Raw genomic sequence first — 19289 nt, forward strand, 5'->3', positions numbered from 1 at the left:
CTCTTTGATTCTATGATTCTATATTGAGTATTTGTGCCAAGTTTGATCAGATCCATCATTGCTTGAGTCCACAGTGTTCTCTAGATGTAGGTGAACTACAATTCCAAAAACTCAATGTCAATGTCCACCAGACCTTCCCAGTATTTTCTCTTGGTCATGGGAATTCTGTGTGTTATGTTTGATTCCATTCCATCATTGATGGAGTTCAGAAGGTGCTTTGATTTTAGGTGAACTATAAATCCCAGCAACTCCAGCATTACCAAATGACAAAATCAATCACCCCCAACCCCACCAGCATTCCAATTTAGGGTGTCTTGGGTACTTGTGCCAAATTTGGTCCAGTGACTGAAAAACACATCCTGCATATCAGATATTTACATTACAATTCACAACAGTAGTAAAATTACAGTTATGAAGTAGCAACGAAAATAACGTTGCGGTTGGGGGTCACCACAACATGAAGACCTGTACTAAGGGGTCGCAGCATTAGGAAGGTTGAGAACCACTGTCCCATGACAAACAGAAAATACTGGAAGGGTTTGTTGGGCAGTGTCCTTAGGTTTTGGAGTTGTAGTTCACCTACATCCAGAGAGCACTGTGGACTCAAACAATGATGGATCTGGACCAAACTTGGCACGAATATTCCATATACCCAAATATGAATACAGATGGAGTTTGGAGGAAATAGACCTTGACATTTGGGATTTGTACTTACTGGGATTTATAGTTCACTTACAATCAAAGAGCATTCTGAACTCCACCAATGATGGAATTGAACCAAACATGGCATGCAGGACTTCCATGACCAACAGAACACACTGGAAGGGTTTGGTGGGCATTGACCTTGAGTTTGGGAGCTTCTGCAAAGGTGTTTAGAGTGGCTTGTAGATCTTCTGAATGCATACAGACAACATTGTCATCAGCATACTGGAGTTCTATAACAGATGTTGTAACCTTGGTTTTGGCTTTCAGTCTGCTGAGGTTGAATAGCTTGCCATCTGTCCGATAGATGACTTCCACTCCGGTGGGGAGCTTCCCATCAACAAGGTGAAGTATCATAGCGATGAAGATGGAGAATAAAGTTGGGGCAATAACACATCCCTGTTTGACCGGATTCCACCTTAAATGGGTCACTTTTGGAGCCATTGCTGTCCCATCCTGTTGCCATCATGTCAAAGACTTTACTTTATATAATTATATGATAGCACTTTAATGTGTTTATATTAGTGTATTATTGATATGGTGTTTTTAAATTACTGTGTATGAACCCCTTGTTGTAAGCCGGCCTGAGTCCCTCGTTGGAGGTGAGAAGACCGGTATATAAAAGTTCTAAATAAATAAATAAAAGTGCATTGCATTGAGCCATGGCAGTTGAAGTGATGTCAAACTGCATTAGTGCAGATGTACCCTTGTGCCAAAGGATTAGAAAGTTGCCCGAAATAGTTGAGTGCTGTCATTAGAGTGCTGTATCTAGAATTAAAGCAGAAATGTCATGGCTCAATGCTATGGAAACCTGGACTTTGTAGTTTTGGAAAGCAACTTAGCTTTTACACAGCCATATAATCCAGATTAACAAAGCAGATAACCCAGATTGTCTGCTTTGACCTGGATTATAGGAGTCTACACTGCCATATAATCCACTCCAAAGCAGATAAACTGAGGGCCCTTCCACACAGCCCTATATCCCAGAATATCGAGGCAGAAAATCCCACATTATCTGAGTGTGGACACAGATGGCCCAGTTTAAAGCAGATATTGTGGGATTTTCTGCCTTGATATTCTGGGACATAGGGCTGTGTGGAAGGGCCCTAAATTTTATGTGGCAGTGTAGAAGGAGTGTGAAGCAACCACTCTATTGGCCAAAGAGCACTGTAGAAGGTCACAGGAAAAGAAACACCGGTTTGGGCCAGTTTACAAAGCCAGAGGCAAGGAACACGGCTGGGAGAGATGTCAGATTTAAGGTTCTGCCATGAGCCCCTGGAAATATTGCAGACGCTGCAGGCTTTTGCTTTCAATAGGTCTAAGAAATGGCCTGAAATGTTTAGCCAAGAGGCTTATCTCGCTGGCTGCTGTAGGCTGGTATGTGCCACTTCCGAGATAACAAGAGTGTTGACATTCATAGGTAATATGAGGAAATGCACAAAGAAAATCTGAAGCCTCTGGACTCAAGGAAGGTGTCCAAAGAACCTGCTTCTTGTACTCTTGTGTTTCTGAAGATGCTAGAAAGTTATTGAGGACAAAGTTAAGGAATGGACTGTGGGCTTATATTGCTGCAAAACCCGCTAAAAGTTTAATATCATCTTGGATATTAAGATTACTTCCTTGCATATACACTAGACTCTCAATTAACTGGAACTCAAAAGCAACCGACAAAAGTTTATTGGTGGCCACGTAACTAAAATTGCATACTACATTCATGAGGCTATTTTAATAATATAGTAAAACTGAGTTACATTAAGTTTGTCTTTATGTGCCCTCATTTGCTTTTATTTACAGTATTTCAACATTAATATCAAATCAATACAGAGGTTTTGGTATGGTATAATATGGGGTGTAGTATTAGTTTAGTTAGGCCTATTTTTAATACTGGTAGTAGATTTCATGGAGCCCCCGGTGGCGCAGTGCCGACTCTTGATGCGCAGGTGTCAGCGGTGGCCAGGAGGGCCTTTGTGCAATTAAAACTTGTGCGCCAACTGCAACCTTACCTCGTGAAGTCTGACTTGACCATGGCGGTCCATGCCTTAGTTACCTCCAGACTGGACTACTGTAATGCACTCTACGTGGGGCTACCCTTGAAGACGACCCGGAAACTACAACTTGTGCAACGTTCGGCAGCCAGATTAGTAACTGGGGTGACTTACAGGGAGCGGTCAACCCCCGTTTAAGGAGCTCCACTGGCTGCTGTTTATTTTCCGGTCCCAATTCAAGGTGCAGGTTATCACCTATAAAGCTGCAATGCACCCTGAGCCCTGCCACATGCACGATGGAGGACCTTCTTGCGGCAACCCCAGAGGCACTCCAAGTGGCCAGATACTGGTCAAAGGACATTTAACCAAATACCAAATTTACAAAATCTGTGTGGTTTTTCTTTCTTTCTTTCTTTTTCTTTTTCTTTTTAATCTCTGTGTTTGTTTTGCTCTGTTAGAATTGTAATACAATGGTTGCTGATGACACGATAAATAACCTATAAAGCCCTAAACGGTTTGGGACCCACCTACCTTTGTGACCGTATCTCCCTCCATGAACCATTTCAGGCCCTCCAATCTTCTGGGGAGGCCCTTCTCTCGCCCCTGCCAGTTTCATAAGCTCGCCTGGTAAGTACAAGGGAGAGAGATTTTTCCTCTGTGGCTCCCCGGCTCTGGAACTCATTGCCTGGAGAAATTAGGAAAGCCCCTACCCTAGAAACCTTTAAAAAGAACCTTAAAACCTGGCTCTTCCGCTGCGCCTTTGGTGAGTAGGTTATACAATCTCACAGTGTTGCTCAGCCTCAATGTTCTGTCATTGAAGTATATGCCCCCCCCCCCCTTTGTGGGAAAGCTTGATTCCACAACCCTCGTCATAATGAGCCCTCCTCCACAAATAATCTGCTTCTCTTTTATCTTGCCCAAGTTTTTAATTAGTTCTTTTTATCATTACATGTAGCCCGCTCATTGTAATTTTATATTGTTATGTATTTACATGTTTTATGTAATTATGATGTTGTTTATTGTTCACGTTTTTGGTTTTTCTTTATTGTAATTGTTGTTTGGGCTTGGCCTCATGTAAGCCGCTCCGAGTCCCCATCGGCGAGATGGTGGCGGGGTATAAATAAAGATTATTATTAATATTATTATTATAAAAGGTAGTTTAGAAAGTTATCAAGCAAAGGAAAAATTGCCATCCAAGATAGGAGAGGCAAAGGACATGACTGGAGGCTGAACTGGGAGACAAAATGTATAAATAAATTATACCAGTTCATCCTTGCTTGGCTATGTCAAATCAAATCAAAACATTTATTTCGGTCATTGACCAGCACAGCTTGGCTATGTGGTGAGAAGGCACTAACACCCATCTTCTGAATGCCCCCAAGCAGACCTGGGAGTATGTACCAGTAACATCAGAAGAGTTTGTGTCACTTAGGGTCCTTCCACACAGCTGTATAACTCAGAATATCAAAATAGATAATCTACACTATCTGCTTTGATCTGTATTATCTGAGTCCACGCTGCTGTATAATTCAGTTCAATGTGGATTTTACACAGCTGTGTGGAAGGGGCTCTAGTGTGGTAACCCAAAGTGTCATCCCCATGGAGCTCTTCCCAAAACAATTGCCTAGTTATCCTAATGATAGCACCCACCCTCTTATGCATATACAGTTATTCCAAAATCCCCCCAAAATAAGAAAACTGGAAATCCAATATATTTTCTGTCCCAAGCATTTTAAATGATAGCTACTCAACCTACACAGCTGTGAGTGTTTTTTACATGCTACTATTTTTTTCAAGTTTCAATCAAAGTTTTTGCAGTTATTCCGTTTTTTTAAAAAAACCGAACGGTAATTGAAAAAATCTATAAAACGAAGTAAAATTGCAATCATTTTATTTCAATTTTATCAATAAGCCTAAATCCATACTGTTTCCATACATAAGCTTACTCATGGTATTCAACACATTTAAAAACGAAATATATACATCCTTCTGTCAATAATTATATTAAATTCTGAAGACATTGTAATGGAATAAAAATAAAAATCAAACCACTGGGTTGAGATTCAGTGTCCCAACGGTGGGTCATAAACAAAGCTACAGCTACTAATTTGGGTAGCATAACTGTTGTCCATTTTATAGTTATATACAGTATTTACAATAAATAAATAAATTACATTGCTTTACCGGAAGATTATGAGAAGTATTTTCACAATTCAAGTTTGGTAAAATCAGAAATTTACCAGTGTAGACTGTGAATGAAATAAACCTTTTAAACACCAAACACGCTACTTGCCACAGTATGGTTCATTGGAGGGATGGTGGAAGTTTTGTTCTAGGGAAGAATCATAGAATGTTAGAGTTGGAAGACACCCCAAGGGCCATCCAGTTCAACCCCATTCTATCATGCAGGAACACATAATCAAAGCCAACAGATGACCATCCAGCCTCTGCTTTACAACCTTCAGAGAAGGAGACTCCACCACTCTCTGAGGAGGCAGCAAATTCCACTGTTGGGACTGCTCTTACCATCAGGAAGTTTGGGTGGTATCTCTTTTACTGAAATTTGAATCCATTGCTCTTTGCTCTGGTCTCTAAAGCAGCAGAAAGCAATGTGACAGCCTTTCAAATATTTCAAATAAAGAAATGTACCTAAGTTTGCCAATTCTGGGTCATCTGTCACTAGCCAAGGGCATAATTCCAAGCAAAATGGAGAATATATGTTGTGAAACGGACAGGTCAATTTGAAGGCAACAGAGCAACACTCATGTTGTGATCAACACCATAGTGGAGTATAATAATATAACACAGACAGAACTTGACTGAAACACTGAAGCTCACACAACTGGGAAAGGTTTTTGTTTCTTTAAGGGTGAAAGGTCATAGAGTGATGGCACTGTAAGGGGACCTATGGGCCATCATGCCTAACCACCTGCTCAGTGTAGGATCTCCAGCTAGAACATCCCCTGCAACTTATTTTTGAAGATATCAGGGGAAGTAAACCCCACCACTTCCTTCAGCAATTGGTTCTATTACTAAATCATTCACACTAACAAGAAGTTCCTTCTAATGTTCAATTGAAATCTACCCTCCTATAACTTACAGCTGTTCAACCTAATTCTACTCTCTGAGACAACGGAGAATAGATCTGCCGACCTCTTCTCTGTGGAAGCTCTTGAGGTATTGAAAGAGTGTCACCCATAAGGTTAAATTGTACCCAGCTACAAGAAAAGTTGCAGCAGAAGACATGTTCAAATAGTAAAGCAGTATACCAGGGGTCCTCAAACTAAGGCCCGGGGGCGGGATACGGCCCTCCAAGGTCATTTACCCGGCCCTCAATCAAGGTCAACGTAAGTCTGAAACGACTTGAAAGCACACAACAACAATCCTGTCTCATAAGCCAAAAGCAGGCCCACACTTCCCACTGAAATAGTAATAAGTTTATATTTATTAAAATTGTTCTTCATTTTAATTATTGCATTCTTTTAAAACGTTTTTTGCACTACAAATAAGATATGTGCAGTGTGCATGGGAATTCATTCATGTTTTTTCCCCAAATTAAAATCCGGCCCTCCAACAGTTTGAGGGACTGTGACCTGGCCCTCTGTTTAAAATTTGAAGACCCCTGCAGTATACTGTGTGGGCTGCATGGGAAAACACAGCTATTGAAAACAGTTAAAGCTGCAAATATGCAGTTAAGAGCGATCCCTGCATTAAAAAACTGCTTCAAGATACGTGTCTTTTGGCATGATTCCTTTCTTTAAAAAGAAAAAAAATCCTTTCCCCTTAGCTGTCAGTAATATGATGCAGGGCATACCGTAAAAGAAGATACAAGGTCTTCTGAGATTGGACCCATTATTAGTTTGTTCGTTCTTTTTCTCACTTTATCTCAAGCAAATCCAAATCACAACAGCCTAAGTTAAGCTTAATTGGGTTGTTGTAGGTTTTTTTGGGCTGTATGGCCATGGTCTAGAGGCATTCTCTCCTGACGTTTCGCCTGCACTTTGGCAAGCATCCTCAGAGGTAGTGAGGTCTGTTGAAACTAGACAAAAGGGGTTTATATATCTGTGGAATGACCAGGGTGAGACAAAGGACTCTTCTCTGCTGGAGCTAGGTGTGAATGCTTCAACTGACCACCTTTGTCTCACCCTGGTCATTCCACAGATATATAAACCCCTTTTCCCTAGTTCCAACAGACCTCACTACCTCTGAGGATGCTTGCCAAAGTGCAGGCGAAACGTCAGGAGAGAATGCCTCTAGACCATGGCCATACAGCCTGAAAAAACCTACAACAACCCAGTGATTCCGGCCATGAAAACCTTCGACACTACATTAAGCTTAATTGTTTGACAAAGCAATTGCCTAATACATTAATGGCACAACTGTTTTAGCATATACTAAAATTAATTAAAAAAATACAGTGGATTAGTTACATTAGGTTGAAATCTATGCTCAGTGCAACTTCTGAATAGAGATATATAGAATTGCACCGTTAATAATATAGAATCACAGTGTCCTGTATACAAGGATTATGTGATTACTGAGTTAAGTCTTTGAAGTTAACCTGAAAAGTAGTTCTTCATGCTTCACTGCAGTGTTTTTAAAGTTTAAGGACAAACAGGAAATGAACTGCAAGATCCATAATGTGAGTTTTTAATAACACAACTAGCCATCCCCTGCCACACGTTGCTGTGGCCCAGCCTGTGTATGTGTATATTTGTGTATATGTGTATATATGTGGTTTTATGCATGCGTAATGTATTTTTTTTAAGTCTCTTCTGCTGTTTTTTTCAGTGTTTTTATGACTGACCAGCCATCCCCTGCCACGCGTTGCTGTGGTCCAGTCTGGTGATCTGGAAAATAATGAGAAAGTGTTGGTTTCTAATATATATAATTTCTTTATGCTTGTGGGTAAACAGTATTTCTTGTTGTTTCTTTGCCAGTGTTAATGTAGAGATTGTCTGGTTTGCCCACCCTGGAACATGCAACATATAATTGTCCTTCTTTAGGGGTCCCTTTCAAATCTATGATACTATATCTCTGTGTGTGAATCATATCTATCTATATTGATGACTGGGTGGCTCTTTGTCAGGAGGGCTTTAATTAGATTTTCTTGCCCTGGTAAAGGGAGTTGGACTGGATAGCCTTAAGTATTTTCTGTTGGTCATGGGGGTTCTGTGTGGGAAGTTTGCCCCAATTCTGTCGTTGGTGGGGTTCAGCGTGGTCTTTGATTGTAGGTGAACTATAAATCCCAGTAACTACAACTCCCAAATGTCAAGGTCTATTTCCCCCAAACTCCATCTGTGTTCATATTTAGGCATATGGAATATTCATGCCAAGTTTGGTCCAGATCCATCATTGTTTGAGTCCACAGTGCTCTCTGGATGTAGGTGAACTACAATTCCCAAACTCAAGGTCAATGCCCACCAAACCCTTCTAGTGTTTTCTCTTCGTCATGGGAGTCCTGTATGCCACGTTTGGTTCAATTCTATCACTGGTGGAGTTCAGAATGCTCTTTGATTGTAGGTGAAATATAAATCCCAGTAACTACAACTCCCTAATGACAAAATCAATTTTTTAAGTGAAAACATACATTGGACTGTTAGGTGTCTTGTGTCCAAATTTGGTGTCAATATGTCCAGTTGTTTTTGAGTTATGTTAATCCCACAGACAGACATTACATTTTTATTTATATAGATAGTCACTCGTTGGCCTGATATGTGTATTGTGTCCAAATTTGGTGTCAATTCGTCCAGTGGTTTTTGAGTTATGTTAATCCCACAAACGAACATTACATTTTTATTTATATAGATTTGGCTGTTTTGACCCCATAGCTAACTTTTCCCCTCCATCCTAAAGAGCTAAGAGCAGCTGAAATAGGGCGATATTGAGAGAAGGACCAAACACCTCCTCTCAATATTGAAAAGCTTATAATAGTATCTCCTGCATCACACCAAGACCTATGGGAATTTCAAAAGCAATTTGGTAGGAAGAATCAGTTATTCAAAGAAAACGAAGTCAAGTATTCAATTGAGCTTGCACCATTTTGTATCCCAGCCAAGGAAGTTTGTATCAAAAATAAAGCATTATGTTGTCTACATTCTACCTATTAGAAAATGATAATAAAACTAAATGCTAACCTACAAATGGGTTTTATAAAACGGACTCGAAAGTAAGTAGTTTGTGCAATAAGAATGATACCTCACCCCTGAACTTGTTTCACGTAAACGAAATGCCAAATGCAGTGGTAAGACTTTCCATATGCATCTCCAAGTGATCTCTATTACATTTTAGTGATAGTATGTAAGCACGTTTTTAGAAAAGTGGATACATAAATCCTTTAAAAAATGTACAAGCAAACCTCAAAATAGGATAAAAATGCAATGCTCTGCAACCACTATAAAGTATTTTCCTTCTTGTAACAAGTTTGCTCCATTTTTATTTTCCCCAAAGATCTTTATATATTATATGCATATCAACTACTTAATCCAACATTACTGAGCAACATCCAATTTATACTTCATATTTTTAACTAAAGAAAGTACTATAAATACCAGCAATTTGTCAATAATGATTTCAAATAGGAAATTATCATGAAATGCAATATGAAAACAGGTGAAATATTTTTCAGTTACATTTCAGTCTTTAATTGAGGTGCAAAAACTGCTTCATAAATTCGTAAGTGGTGAAAGCAACAGCCTGTGAAGGGACGCATCGAATGTAATTCAGAGATAATCCTCTATATAATCCTCTTCGTATTCCATGGTTTCCATAAACATATTTCAGTGTCTGTATCATTGTACTAGAAAGAGAACAAAGTCTTAATTTACTTAAAATGCAATCTTGTCTAAACATTTGCTTTTTAATAACTTTATAAAAAGAGGAAAGATATACAGAAGAATATTTTAGTTTCTTGTAAATCTTTTTCTAAAAGGAAACAATCGGTCCTTAACGTCACTAAAGGCATGCAGCTATTCCATTTTTATTCCTTACTGGGTTTTTGGAACAGAAAATAAGGAATGCAATAATGGGCAAAACCTGGGATATGACAACTTGAAAATAACTTTCTCTTCTCATAATGTTTCCATGAATGAGATAAAGTAATTTATGATAACAACAACCTCATCTGGAAGAACTTGCACATGAGAAGTTATATATATCTGGACCATATACACAGGAAATGCTAGAGAGCTGTTCATGAGTTCCCAAAACTTTGTCTATGTGTGTGTTCTGTTACGGCGATTGTGTTTATTGTAATGTTATTTTGTTACTGTATTCATTTTTTTCTCATAAAATTTTGATGATGTTGCTTGTTTATGTTTGGTTTTATTTTTGCTGTAATATGTTGTCCGGGCTTGGCCTCATGTAAGCCGCTCCGAGTCCCCATCGGGGAGATGGTGGCGGGGTATAAATAATAATATTTTTTTGTCATGTCAGGAGCATCCTGTTGTGAAAGAATTGGCCGTCTGCAAGGACGTTGCCCAGGGGACGCCCGGATGATTTTGATGTTTTTGTCATCCTTGTGGGAGGCTTCTCTCGTGTCCCTGCATGGGGAGCTGGAGCTGATAGAGGGAGCTCATCCGCCTCTCCCCGGATTCAAACCTGCGACCTGTCGGTCTTCAGTCCTGCCAGCACAGGGCTTTAACCCACTGCACCACCGGGGGCTCCTAATAATAATAATAATAATAATAATAATTATTATTATTATTATTATTATTACCTGAATCCAATTATTAGTCCCAACTAAAGTGGACCCACTGAATCAATAGAACTCGTATAATTTGTGTAGTTCTTGTTGATTCAATGAATCCCCTCTATTTAAGGAACAAATTAGGAAAGGAGATTCCATCTGAACATTAGGAAGAACTTCCTGACTGTGAGAGCCGTTCAGCAGTGGAACTCTCTGCCCCGGAGTGTGGTGGAGGCTCCTTCTTTGGAAGCTTTTAAGCAGAGGCTGGATGGCCATTCGTCAGGGTTGATTTGAATGCAATATTCCTGCTTCTTGGCAGGGGGTTGGACTGTATGGCCCATGAGGTCTCTTCCAGCTCTTTGATTCTTTGATTCTATGATTTTATGAAATTAATTTAGGCCCATGTTATCTCTTTTTCTTACAGACCACAGACAAAAGATATATAGTATGTGCAGAGAAGGCCAGAATATTGATTTATTTTAAAATATTTTTATTAATTATCAATCATTAAAAACTTCCCACACCACATACTTCTATATCTTTTATCCATGAGCACACTTCTCTTAATTTCTGTATAATATTCAAATTGGCTTTACCACTTTTTATCCATTCCATATAAACTAGCCAGTCTGAATTAGACATGCTATAACATCAGATTGTGCTTGATCATAAAGATAGTTATTTCAGTTTTCCATGGTCCTTTTTGTTCCATCTTTCCAACTCCATGCTATCACTGCCTGTCCTGCTAAAATAATAGCTTTGAATAATTATTTTCTATTACTTTAACCTTGATGCTACCTAAAACTTCCATTAGCATCAGAGATCCACGTTCACTTAAAGTGGTATTTTAAACATTTTAAATTTTCTTCAATTCCCCCCCCCCCCCCCTTTGGACATTCCCACCACATATGAGCATACCATCCTTTGTTTAAACCAAAATACCAACACATTGGACTCCTCCCTCCCACACTATATGAAAGTTAGGCTAGGATTCTATACCATTTCAAAATAAATTTCCTTTCCAGTTTTTTATAATTTTCCATTTTTATACTTTTGATCCCCTTCATCAATCTCACTAGTAACTTGGCCTAAAAAAACAGGATATTACCTGTCCGAATGTGTCTCCTGCTATGAACCATCACGAAGCTTAAGATCATCAGGAGAAGCCCTGCTCTTGATCCCACCACCTTCGCAAACGCGGTTGGTGGGGACGAGAGACAGGGCCTTTTTAGCAGTGGACCCCATCTGTGGAACTCCCTTCCTAAAGACATTGGGTTGGCCACCTCCCTCCTGTCCTTTAGAAGACCTGGCTCTGGAACCAGGCATTTGACTAGAGAGGAACAGCAATATGAAAGGAAAACTTTTGGACATCCCAATATCGATTCTCCTGGCTTGGTCTTGGTGTATTGGCACGCTAATTTATTTATTATTGATGAATTTACTGTGGAAACTGGATAATGTTTTAAATTGATTTATTGGTATATGTGGGGGGGGGGGGGGTTGTCGTGTCAGACGTGACTTGAGAAACTGCAAGTCGCTTCTGATGTGAGAGAATTGGCCGTCTGCAAGGACGTTGCCCAGGGGACGCCCGGATGAATTGATGTTTTTATCATCCTTGTGGGAGGCTTCTCTCATGTCCCCGCATGAGGAGCTGGAGCTCATAGAGGGAGCTCATCCGCCTCTCCCTGGATTCGAACCTGCGACCTGTCGGTCTTCAGTCCTGCCGGCACAGGGGTTTAACCCACTGCGCCACCGGGGGCTCCTATATGTGGGTTGCATCACTGGATGCTTATGTAAGGCCACCCTGAGTCCCTCTTGTGGGGAGAAGAGTGGGATAGAAGTATATGTAATAAATACATACATACATACAACACCCCAGTTACGTGTAAACCCAGTCACAAGAGCCATCCAGTCCAACCTAGACCCCTTCCACAAAGCTGAATAAAATCCCACATAATCTGCATTGAATTGGAATATATGGCAGTGTGGACTCAGATAATCCAGTTCAAAGCAGACATTGAGGGATTTTCTGCTTTGATATTCTGGGATATAGGGCTGTGTGTAAGGGCCCTAAGAATGAGTGATTTAATATGAGAGGTTAAACTTACAGGCACTTCTCTGAATCTGGAAGAATTGCTCCTAGCTGCATTCGCCTTCGTGTTACATCAAGAGGATATCTAAGGAGAGGGAGGAAAGTGAGTTGGTGTTTAGTTGTAAACACAGCACTGTAAGCATTCATATCATGAATTAGAGATCAGCTAACAAATATATGTTGCATATGAAACTGACCTACACTGGCTAACAAAACTGTTCCAAGGAATCGGGTATTTCCCTGCTCAACTAACCAATGTTTTGATTTCCAAAAAGGGATTCCAGGTCTCAGGCCCACATCTTTGCAATGTAGAAGATGGTTTACTACTATAGGATTATTTTATATGAAAAGCAACAACAGCCACAAGTATATATGCTTGTTTTTGTTTTTTAGAAAAATGTGTCTTCTCAAATATAGAGAAGATTAACCAGAAATTATACCCAATAAGACTTAGTGGCCTGAATCCCACATGTGATTTCCAAATACAGTAGATCCATTGAATCTTAAATGGAGTACACTTATTTTATTTGTTTATTTACTTCATTTATACCACGCCTTTCTCACCCCACAAGGGGTGAGAAACTCCGGCAAAGGCGGAGTTACAAACTCAAGGTGGCTTACAAACTCCGGCAAAGATTCAATGCCACAAATAAATATGTTCTGCTGCTCCAGGGACTAGGAACATGTACCAATGGATTGAAATTACAAGAAAGCATATCCCAACTAAACATTAGTATTTTTTTTACTGTGGGAGTTATCTGGCAGTGGATTAAATTGCATTGAAGGATGGTAGATGTCTCATCTTCAAAGATTTTTAAATAAAAGACCAATAAGCATCTTGTAGGTGTGTTTTTGTTGTGAATTCTTGCAAGACAAGACTCTTTCCAAGGCCACACTTAGAAATTTATGAATCAAGTTACTATAAACTACTGTAGGCCCACTGAATTGAGTTGTAAGTCAACCATGTAAAAATCTGTAGTTGAAAAAACAAAACAAAAGATAAAAGGCTCAATACCTGAGTTGTATTAGCTAAAGTAAAGGACAAAATCAAGTCAGTCAACATTTAAATACTTTGAATTCACTGACAGTTTAAAAAAAACTTCTCAGTAGAGACTAGATCTTTAAAGTCTCAACACTATTTTTACAACCCAAATGTTTAAAAACAGGGTTGAAAAACCTATGTTCCTTCAAATGGAACTGGACTGCAGTTCCAGTAAGCTCAGTCTGCAGAGGCAAATGATGAAGGATGAGTGTACTAGTTATCAACATTTAGAAAGCTACAGGTTCCCTATTTTAAAGGAGCCAAAAACAAGCAGTAAAAATCTCCTGCTCGCATAATTAATTTACATATGAAAACCAAGCACCAGGGAAAAAAATGGAATGTGGGGCAGCGAGTTATATGAGACTGAAATACCTATCTTCCCTTGTAGCTATCTGACATCTCATTTGATTTTTTTTAAAGAATCTACTAATATTTCAAATTCAACATGTAGACCTGTAAAAGCAGTATGTGCCTGATGGTTATCTATGCAACTAGAACTGTACTGAAAATATCCAGGCTCAAATTTCCATTTGGCAGTGAAGTTGACTTGACGTCCTCAGACCAACTACTCTCAGCTTGGCCTACCTCACAAGTTTGTTTTGAGCACAGAGGGACAAACATGTATGCTTCATTGAGCCCACTGGAAGAAAGGCAAGATGTATATGAACTAGAATATCACACCAGTATACTCACACAGAGAGATAAAAATCAATTACTGTATATACTCGAGTATAAGCCGACCCGAATATAAGCCGAGGCACCTAATTTTTCCACAAAACTGGGAAATCTTATTGACTCGAGTATAAGCCGAGGGTGAGAAATGCAGCCGCTACTGGTCAATTTGACAGATGGCAACCCAATCTTTCTGTCATTCCCTCCTCCCCCCTCGCGGAGCACGAGCTTTCCTCAGCGGTGGCAGAGGAGGAGGAAGCCCCTGCGGCAGGATTTTCCGCAGGCTTGCTCTCCTTCCTTGTCCCATGCGCGGCCGTGGTGGCAGTGGTGGAAGGAAGCAGAAAAGCTGTGCATGGGGCGAGAGGGGAGGGGAAAGTGCACACCACTTCCCTTCCTCTATTGCCGCACGTGCACCTTCTTCGGTGGCGGAGGCAGGAAAGATGTGCGAGGGAGAAGGGAAACGTGCGTGCCTTTCTCTCCTCCCATGCCCTGTGCACACCTTTACCGCTGCTGCTGAGGAAGGCGCACACGGGGCATGGGAGGAGAGAAAGGCGTGCACCTTTCCGTCCTCTCTCGCGCATCTTTCCTGCCTCCACCGCCAAAGAAGGTGCGCGCGAGGGAGAAGGGAAAGGTGCACGCCTTTCTCTCCTCCCATGCCCCATGTGCGCCTTCCTCGGCAGCAGCGGTAAAGGTGCGCACAGGGCATGGGAGGAGAGAAAGGCGCGCACCTTTCCCTTCTCCCTCGCGCATCTTTCCTGCCTCTGCCGTCGAAGAAGGTGCGTGCGCGGCAAGAGAGGAAGGGGAGCAGCGTGCACTTTCCCCTCCCCTCTCGCTCCATGCACGGCTTTTCTGCTTCCTCCCACCGCTGCCCCCGCCACCGCGGCCGTGCATGGGAAAAGGAAGAAGGGGAAAGCCTGCAGAAAAGCCTGCCGTAGGGGCTTCCTTGTCTTCTGCCACCGCCGAGGCTGAAGACTTTCCCTTTCCCTCCTCCTCCCTCGTTCCCTGACCTGAATATAAGCCGAGGGGAGGTTTTCCAGCCTGAAAAAAAGCTGAAGAACTCAGCTTATAGTCGAGTATATACGGTAATTGATTATAATGTATTCAAACTGAATTGATTAATAAAAATTACAATAAAACATTTATTGTATGTCATAAAATGATAATGTATAAAACAATCCTATCACTTTTCTTAAGTATGAGGCTATATGAATGCAATCTCAATAGCTTCTTTTGTTTCATCATGTCTAAAGTAAGACACATCCTTTTTAAAGAAATAACATACTTAACACCTAGCTTTTCAATGTTTTGATTACTGGTATATTTTTTATTCTTTGACTTTGATGTAGGATTATCAGTGGGAGTCTTTTGATTATAGATACTAAATTGTTTTAAGATAGATCTCTGTATCTTGGGCATATGCGCTTAGTTCTCAGAGTCTCCATTCACAACTCATAAGTCTAAGATTAAGACCAAGTTCGATTTCATGTTTTGAAGTTTAAGTTCCTGATACAAACTATCCTAACAATGCTTTAATTTATTGCAGTAAAATACTAGAACAACTTACGATATTGTCTGTGCTATTGCTCCAGCTATGCCACCACACAGCAAATTTACATGAGTTTTCAAAACTAAGACATCGGGATTATCTAAGCAAGGCCTCCCGAGGAGGGCAGGCGCTTGGGCAAGTCCCACACTCTTTAAGGTACCAAACGTAAAAAATGAGAAACCTGAAAGGAAAAAATTTAACTTTAACAGAAACATTACCTCAACCTACTGCACAAACACTATAGCTATACAGATGTTATAGTCTCGATCCGGTTAAAAGATAAGCATGTCTTTACACATATTCATAACAGAGAAATAAAGCTATCTCTTATTGAGGAGGAAAAACAATGACACTGAAGAGCTAAATCCACTATTAGTTTTGAGTCAAGTAGGTCCAATAAAACTAGTAGGTTCTCAATTGGTTGTGAGTAATGTTTCCCTTTGTTTTCAGTGTGTTTACTCCAAATAGTTGTATTTAGCAAAGTTTATTGATTAGTCCATTGACCGTATCAACATTAAAAACAAAAACAGAAACTTGCACAAATAGACAATAATCACTATCCTAAGACTTCCATAATAGTGAACTAACATACATTCAAACTTGATTAAGTTAAAAGATAATTTAAAATATCATCATTAAAATGCCAAGGTAAAATTTCACACCACAAAAATTAAAAACCAAGGTTAAAATAGACCGGCTCGTTGTATTTAACTCTAACATAGGGTTGAACAAATGTGGAAAGCCTGTGGAGCACACTGGTCCAACAGTAAGACCACTGCACTGGCTCTCACAAAAAAAATCAATTGTTTTTTCACTCCCACACTTCATCTAACAGGAGAGGAATTTCCACCATGTTTTGGAACCTTTATAAGACATTTAGCCTCAGAAGAGGCTTTTTAAAAAAATATAAAAAAACAGAGAGTAGAAGTAACTTGTTCCAAACACTTTTTTTTTTTTGTGATGTAACAGGGTATTCAAAATATAGTGAAAATGGCTCCCTACCCCCTAGAAGGCATTTTGGTGTAAGAAAACATTTTTGACCTCTGGAGGAACCAAAACATGGAGAAAATGCCCTCCACTATCTTCAGAGGTCCTACTATTGCAAAAAGGGGGGGGGGGGGAGGGGAAAGATTGGGGATCCTGGGGGCTGCCATCATCCCACTAGCTGTATCTTGACCACTAATGTTCAAAAGGCTCCGATTAGCTAAATCAAGCTTTCTATAAATCAAGATGTCTCTCATATCCTGACAAAGGAAGCCTATGATGATGGTGGCCACAGAGAAATCCTTCCCCTATCGATCTTAATAATAATAATAATAATAATAATAATAATAATCTTTATTTATACCCTGCCACCATCCCCCAAGGGGACTCGAGGCAGCTTACGTGAGGCCAAGCCCAACAACACATCAGTAAAAACAAATAAAACAGTACAATTAATATAATTCACTTATAAACAATAACACACATAATTTAAAACCTTATGGCCGGGACAGATGTAATAAAATTTTTTTTTTAAATAAACACTGGGCATGAACAGAAGTAGGATGTATCTAAGCAGGAGGGTTTTAAAAGATAGTGTAGGGAGACCAACCCAACGGGTAGTAAACTGCTTCTGAGGACAATTGCTGAGAATTAATCAGAGCAGAGCATTGTTTCCTTATTCAAGGAAGGCATACTGGAACAGCCACGTTTTCAGGCTCTTCCTAAAGACTGCCAATGTTGGGGCTTGTCTGACATCCTTGGGGAGTGAGTTCCAGAGTCAGAGGGCCAACACAGAGAAGGCCCTCTCCCTCGTCCCCGCCAATCGCGCCTGCGAAGGGAGCGGGAGCGAGAGCAGGGCCTCTCCAGATGATTGAAGAGATCGCGTGGGTTCGTACACACAAATGCGGTCACGCAGATCTTAGACCCCTGGCAGGTTTGTACGGGGTAATAATAGTTTTGACTCATCAGTCATCAGTCCTTTTAAAATGTCATTGAATTTCTATTCTTTGTCTGAAGAATTATTGTTTTCTTGTCACATGGACATTAAGCTTTCAAACCACAGTAGCCTTTATGGCTTGTGATGCACTCAAATAAAGTCAAAATCTGGAACGTAACAAACAATTCTAGAAAATATTTTTATCATCCTTAGTACGGCTCAAGGTGAATTATCATTTTAAAAAATGATGCAAAAGGCATTCAAAAAGTGACAACTGAAATGGGATTAAATTCATGACATTATCAAAATGATTTAAAACTAAACTTAAAAATACAAAAGACAGTTAAAAGACAAAAAGCAAATAAACAGTTCAGTCTAAAAAACACAGCACCCTCAGTCCATTTGTTAAACGTTTCTGTTTTAAAAGCCTGCCAGAATAAAAATTTCTTTCCCTGGTGGTGGGAAGAAGAGAAAGAAGTGGGCCATTCTGGTTTCCTTGGGAAGGGAGTACCAAAGATTAGGGCAGCCACCGAGAAGGCCCTTTCTTGCATCCCCACCACCCATACTTTTGATTGTGGTTTTATGAGCCAAGAAGGGCATAGGTCTAGTATACATGTAGTGGCTCTCACCTCTCCTAGGACCTTGTCTACATCCTCAACCTGGACAAACTGACAAGCATCCAGTAACAATGGACAAACACGAGCAAGGTAACATCCACTGGAATTGTGCTAACCGCAGCACCCAAGAAGGAGGAGGTCGTAGACATTTTATTTGTAAAGTGCTGTGCAAATTCTTCACAGCAAGCTGTTGAGTTTTTTGAGGTGAATTGTGTAATAAGCCTTTAACTACTCAAAACAGCCCCACTGGAAGGCTCCATGTAAATACAAGGGAGGCAACAAAGAATAATTTATTTATTGTTCCCACTCTCACGGAGCAGTTTTTCAAACAGGCTTTAATCCATGTTTGGTTAGACCTGCTTTAAATCCTGAGCTTCTGCAGAATCATCTGCTGAGGTGACAGAAACGTCACAAGAACCATCAAAAATCCATCCAGATCAACCAGCCCCCCTGGAACAGACAATCCTAATTGGTTTCCCAGTTCTGCAGAAGTTCTAAACCCGATCAGGTAATGACCACTCCATGATAATACAACTACAGAAAGTTCCTCTGAATGAATAGGGCCAGAAATGATTTGGTTGTCATGGAATAATAATAATAATAATAATAATAATAATAATAATAATTTTATTTTTATACCCCGCCAACCATCTCCCTTAGGGGACTCGGGGCGGCTTACAAGGGACATGCCCAAAATTACAATTAAAACACACATGGAAGCCATGAAGTTGTGGTCCACTTCCAACAGGACAGCTTTAGTATAGATCTTGAAGTTCCCCAGCATTACAAGCTGTTATCTTTGCAACCCCAGATGCAATTAAGTATATATATATTTTCTCATAAGGGGAAGCAAATTGAAGAATCCTGCAAACAAATATTAAACTAAATCCTGACTGGGAAAGAATCAAATTCAACTCACCTGCATATGGAGCCATTCCTACTATTGTTGGTGTTAGTCCTCGATAAAATCCTTGCATACCACCTTCCTTTTCAAGCAAGCCGGTGATGACAGGAATAAAAATATA

At 40.1% G+C, this 19289-nt stretch overlaps 1 protein-coding gene across 2 annotated transcripts in view; it reads right to left on the minus strand.

Moving 5' to 3' along the window:
• Nucleotides 1-4561: 4561 nt before the first annotated feature.
• SLC25A16 (solute carrier family 25 member 16) overlaps nt 4562-19289 on the minus strand; it is a 44588-nt gene continuing 29860 nt past the window's right edge. Inside the window, exons 6-10 of one of the 2 annotated variants that reach the window (XM_067465680.1) lie at nt 19184-19250; nt 15745-15907; nt 12483-12551; nt 9320-9486; nt 4562-7537 (exon numbers count right to left, since the gene is read on the minus strand). In XM_067465680.1, the coding sequence (XP_067321781.1) occupies nt 9330-9486; nt 12483-12551; nt 15745-15907; nt 19184-19250 (456 nt within the window). In that variant the 3' untranslated portion in view covers nt 4562-7537; nt 9320-9329. Of the gene's footprint in view, nt 9487-12482; nt 12552-15744; nt 15908-19183; nt 19251-19289 lie in introns of both variants that reach the window. The other variant, XM_060768898.2, reaches the window with a different exon arrangement.

The sequence above is a fragment of the Anolis sagrei genome, chromosome 3 (genome assembly GCF_037176765.1).
Source record: "Anolis sagrei isolate rAnoSag1 chromosome 3, rAnoSag1.mat, whole genome shotgun sequence".
Lineage (NCBI taxonomy): Eukaryota > Metazoa > Chordata > Lepidosauria > Squamata > Dactyloidae > Anolis > Anolis sagrei.